At 36.7% G+C, this 3,959-nt stretch overlaps 1 protein-coding gene across 1 annotated transcript; it reads left to right on the top strand.

Moving 5' to 3' along the window:
• The first annotated feature begins 1,105 nt into the window (after nt 1-1,105).
• LOC115718007 (ethylene-responsive transcription factor 5-like) lies at nt 1,106-2,807 on the top strand. The gene has a single exon (XM_030646975.2). It carries the CDS (start codon nt 1,283-1,285, stop codon nt 2,216-2,218), a length of 936 nt encoding a protein of 311 aa, XP_030502835.2. The 5' UTR covers nt 1,106-1,282; the 3' UTR covers nt 2,219-2,807.
• Nucleotides 2,808-3,959: the final 1,152 nt, after the last annotated feature.

Raw genomic sequence — 3,959 nt, 5'->3', positions numbered from 1 at the left:
AGTCTTGTAAAGACTTATGTTTGCAGCATTTAGGGCCGTGTAATACTCTGGATTTACTTTATTGATTCTTTGATCTGCTGGTGTCAGGAACTGTGGAGGAGCATGATCAGCTTCAAGAAATTTCTGTAGTTTGCTGCCTTTGATCGATGCTAGAACCTGGTGCTTCCATGGTAGAAAGTTATGTTCGTCAAGCTTGATAGACAGAGAGTGATTAAACGAAACAGGGTAGGATTTTGGTAATGGTACTTGCTGATTATTTTGTGGCTGAGCATTATTCAATCTTGTTGCTGCGCCATTGGAAGAAACGGGAATCTCCATTGATGAACGAGAGCTTGCTCTGATACCATGTGAAGATACAATCAAGAAGTAAAAGCAATTGAAACACAGAGAGAAATGAAGAAGTGTATTCTGTCTTATTGAATGAAGAGAGTACAGTACATGGTTTATATACAACACTCATAACAGAACACATAACAGAATCAAGCAAAGATAAGAGTTAGTTATGATCCTAACAGATTAGGAACAGTTACTAACAGAATTAAGACTAACTGAATTAACTAACTGGTTGGACTGTTGATATTCCTTGACAATAAGAATTTCTGTAAACACCATTGATTACTTTTCACTTCTCAGATTTTTAAATTATATAATGAATTTGCTGCAAATGATAAAAAAGATGAATTTATATTGAATGACAAACAAATTAACGATAGAATTAATTAATTAACTGATGTGGTAATTAGTACTTAGTCCCGTACTGAACTGGGTATAGATTAGGAATTATCACCATTCAAAGGTTATTCAAGTTGAGTCAAAGTCAACCTACTTAGAAATCTTTCCCTCCTCCGACAACTTTTGGAATACTTCTTTGTTTCTTCTGGTAATTATGATGGTGGCCAACGAGATTATACTATTTTGTTCCTTTTTTTTTTAAAAAAAAAAAAAAAAAGATCAAATAAACAAAAAATACTGCAATTGCATGAGTTGTTTACAATAACATAAATTATTTTAATATTTTGTGTAACTAAATAATGAGACAATCTGATCTAATTTAAAAACGTAAGTAGTACACAGTCAACAACGACGTTAGTAATAATAAATAATTAAGATCAAGCAAAGCACGTACGAATTAATTCTCCAACTATAAATAAAGGGTCTCTTCCACTCTCATTTTCCACTCTCCAAAACTCTCATTAAACATTCTCTCTGTCTCTCCAAATTTAATTTCATTATTAAAACAAATAAAGCTGTTTCTCTCTCCTCTTGGTTCGTACGGATCCACATGGCAGCCATGAATAACCATGCTTCTCAACTCCAATACATAGAACAAATTCTTCTTGGTGATCTCTCTCCTATTACAAACATCAACCAACAAAACAAATGGCCTGTAATTTCTGTTGATTCAAACTCCTCTCATAATTCCAACATTGAAATTTCAACTTACTTGAAAGAATCCACAGATAATTTCTTCGACTTATTCAGTTCTGATCATGAACAAATCCAAGTCTTACCCAACGCTAACACGAACGATTTCGAAGAAGCCAAACCACCACCTCCGCCTCCGCTGTTCAATTTCACAACTCAATTGGGTAATAATAATATTAGTTCCTTCGAATTTGAATTCGAATCCAAACCCCAAATACTCGGCAGCGGGAGCTCTCAATGGAGCCGGAAACCATCGCTTTCGATTTCTCTCCCTTCGAAAACAACGCAGTGGATTCAATTCGGAGATCCGAACCCGAGAGAATCTGAAGAGGAGAAAGCTAGCGAGGAAGACCAGACTCACTACAGAGGGGTTCGGAGACGGCCGTGGGGAAAGTACGCGGCGGAGATCCGAGACCCGAACCGGAAAGGCTCTCGGGTTTGGCTCGGAACTTACGACACAGCCATTGATGCTGCTAAAGCTTACGACCGAGCCGCTTTTAGGCTTCGTGGCTCAAAAGCCATACTCAACTTTCCGTTAGAAGCCGGTAACTATAAATGCAGTAGTGCCGTTGTCCATATGAAACGACGTCGTGAAGAGGAAGAAGCAGCTGAACGCAATGCGGTAGAGGAAGTGAAGAAGGAGAAGTTAACGGAGTTTGATGATGAGACAATCAGTTACATAAACGACATGCCGTTGACGCCGTCAGATTGGACGGAAGGGAAGGGGGCTCTTTGGCCGTTATCTCCACATCCTATGTTGGGTTATTCTTATTCAGAGTTACTAATTGCATAAAGGATCTCTTTTTTAACACGTACAATGGCATTGAATTATTTCATTAATTATTCTGATATTGGTTTAATTGTAGCATTGGAAATAAATTTGGTTGTTTTGTGTGTACGTATAAGTTCTAACTGTACATGATCTATTGTTAATTTCTCTGCTAATTAACCTTCCAAAATTGGAATGTGTGGGATTTTTTAAAATATTATTTTGAAGATTGCATAATATCTTTAAATTAATAGAAATGCTAAAAGACACTAGTGGTGTCTAACACTCTTCTACGTGTCAGTATTGTTATTGGTCTAACTAAGTATTGGATCCCACATAATTTAATATAATACCTTTTAGGAAGTATCGCTAGCCAATCACAACATGACATATCGAGAAAGTGTTAAGTACCACGGGTGTCTAATAGGAATGCTCTTAAATTAACAAAGGCATAATGTTGGGAAGAATTTATGAATGCATTGAGAAACACACTGTTGTAAAGAATTTATATAAAAATAGGATAATTGCTATTAGCCACTTTGAACTTAGTCAATACCATACTCATATAATATACTCATATAATATGAGGTGACATTATTTATTAAAGGGATTATTTCATAAATACAAAAAAAAAAAAAAATACAACTTCACAAATTTTTAAATATTTTGACGATTTATTTGATTTTATTTACAGAAAATACGATTTTTTTTTATATATTGTACTCTTGTTAATACGAAAACAGAACTGGTTATATTTCAATTATAACCGATTTGAGTTATTTTATGTTATTTGTTTTTATTCATTATGTTATAAAACTAGGGGCGGAGCCACACCCACGGCAAGGGTGGCTATGGCCCCCCAACATTTATGTATCTCCATATATATACATGTTGCCCCTGATTTTTCCCAATATACGTGGACCAACCGAACAAGGACACGTGGATCAAACAATGTACAATCCAAAATATTTGCTAAGTCTTTATGCTGAAAGGTAACTTCCAGGACATAGCTCCCGGAGAAGGCATATGGAACCCCATATGCTCCCGGAAGCTCGAAGTAACGTTAAGGCATCTCCGTGACGTGTCAGGTTTCTCCTGAGCAATCAAGTCGCATTTAATGCCGCATGGTAGGAAGCGTGTTGGGACTGCTACACGCAATAAAGTCCAACGGCACAACTTCCAACCACCAGCTACAAAGTAATGATCATTTAAGTCTAGCGACGGCTACACTGTGAAGAGTCACATCAGTCAAAAGACAATAAGGACATTCCACATAAAAACCCTACAGCACCTAGGGATTTGACCATGCACTACCCATGGTATATTCATTGGGAATGCCCAACTTTATGGATACTTACAGATACACTTGTAAGGATAATTCTGAGGATCACCCCACCAAAAACACTATAAATACCCCCTCAAAGCTCATTAAATGGGATCGAGAATCTTGGGCTGCATATGAGCAAGTAGAGTAAATACTCACCAAGAACATTCTCTGTATTTATAAGGGTGAAACACTCCCCAAATACATTCTCTGTATTAAAGACATCCATAAATAACAAAGACTCGTGGACTAAGGCTCATTAACGCCCCAACCACGTAAAAATCCTTCTCTAATTTTCTTACAGCTCTCTAACTTTATAATATTTTATTAGTTACCGAAAATCTCGGTCAACATTTTGGTGCTTTCATTGAGAGCTGAAGAAAGCTACTGTAAACGAACACTTGACTTCACAAACATGGTGGAGACTAGAAGTACTCGTCA

This window comes from Cannabis sativa, chromosome 5 (assembly GCF_029168945.1).
Source record: "Cannabis sativa cultivar Pink pepper isolate KNU-18-1 chromosome 5, ASM2916894v1, whole genome shotgun sequence".
Classification (NCBI taxonomy): Eukaryota; Viridiplantae; Streptophyta; class Magnoliopsida; order Rosales; family Cannabaceae; genus Cannabis; species Cannabis sativa.
Note: the sequence above shows the minus strand (reverse complement) of the source record. Positions and strands in the feature narration are given on the sequence as shown.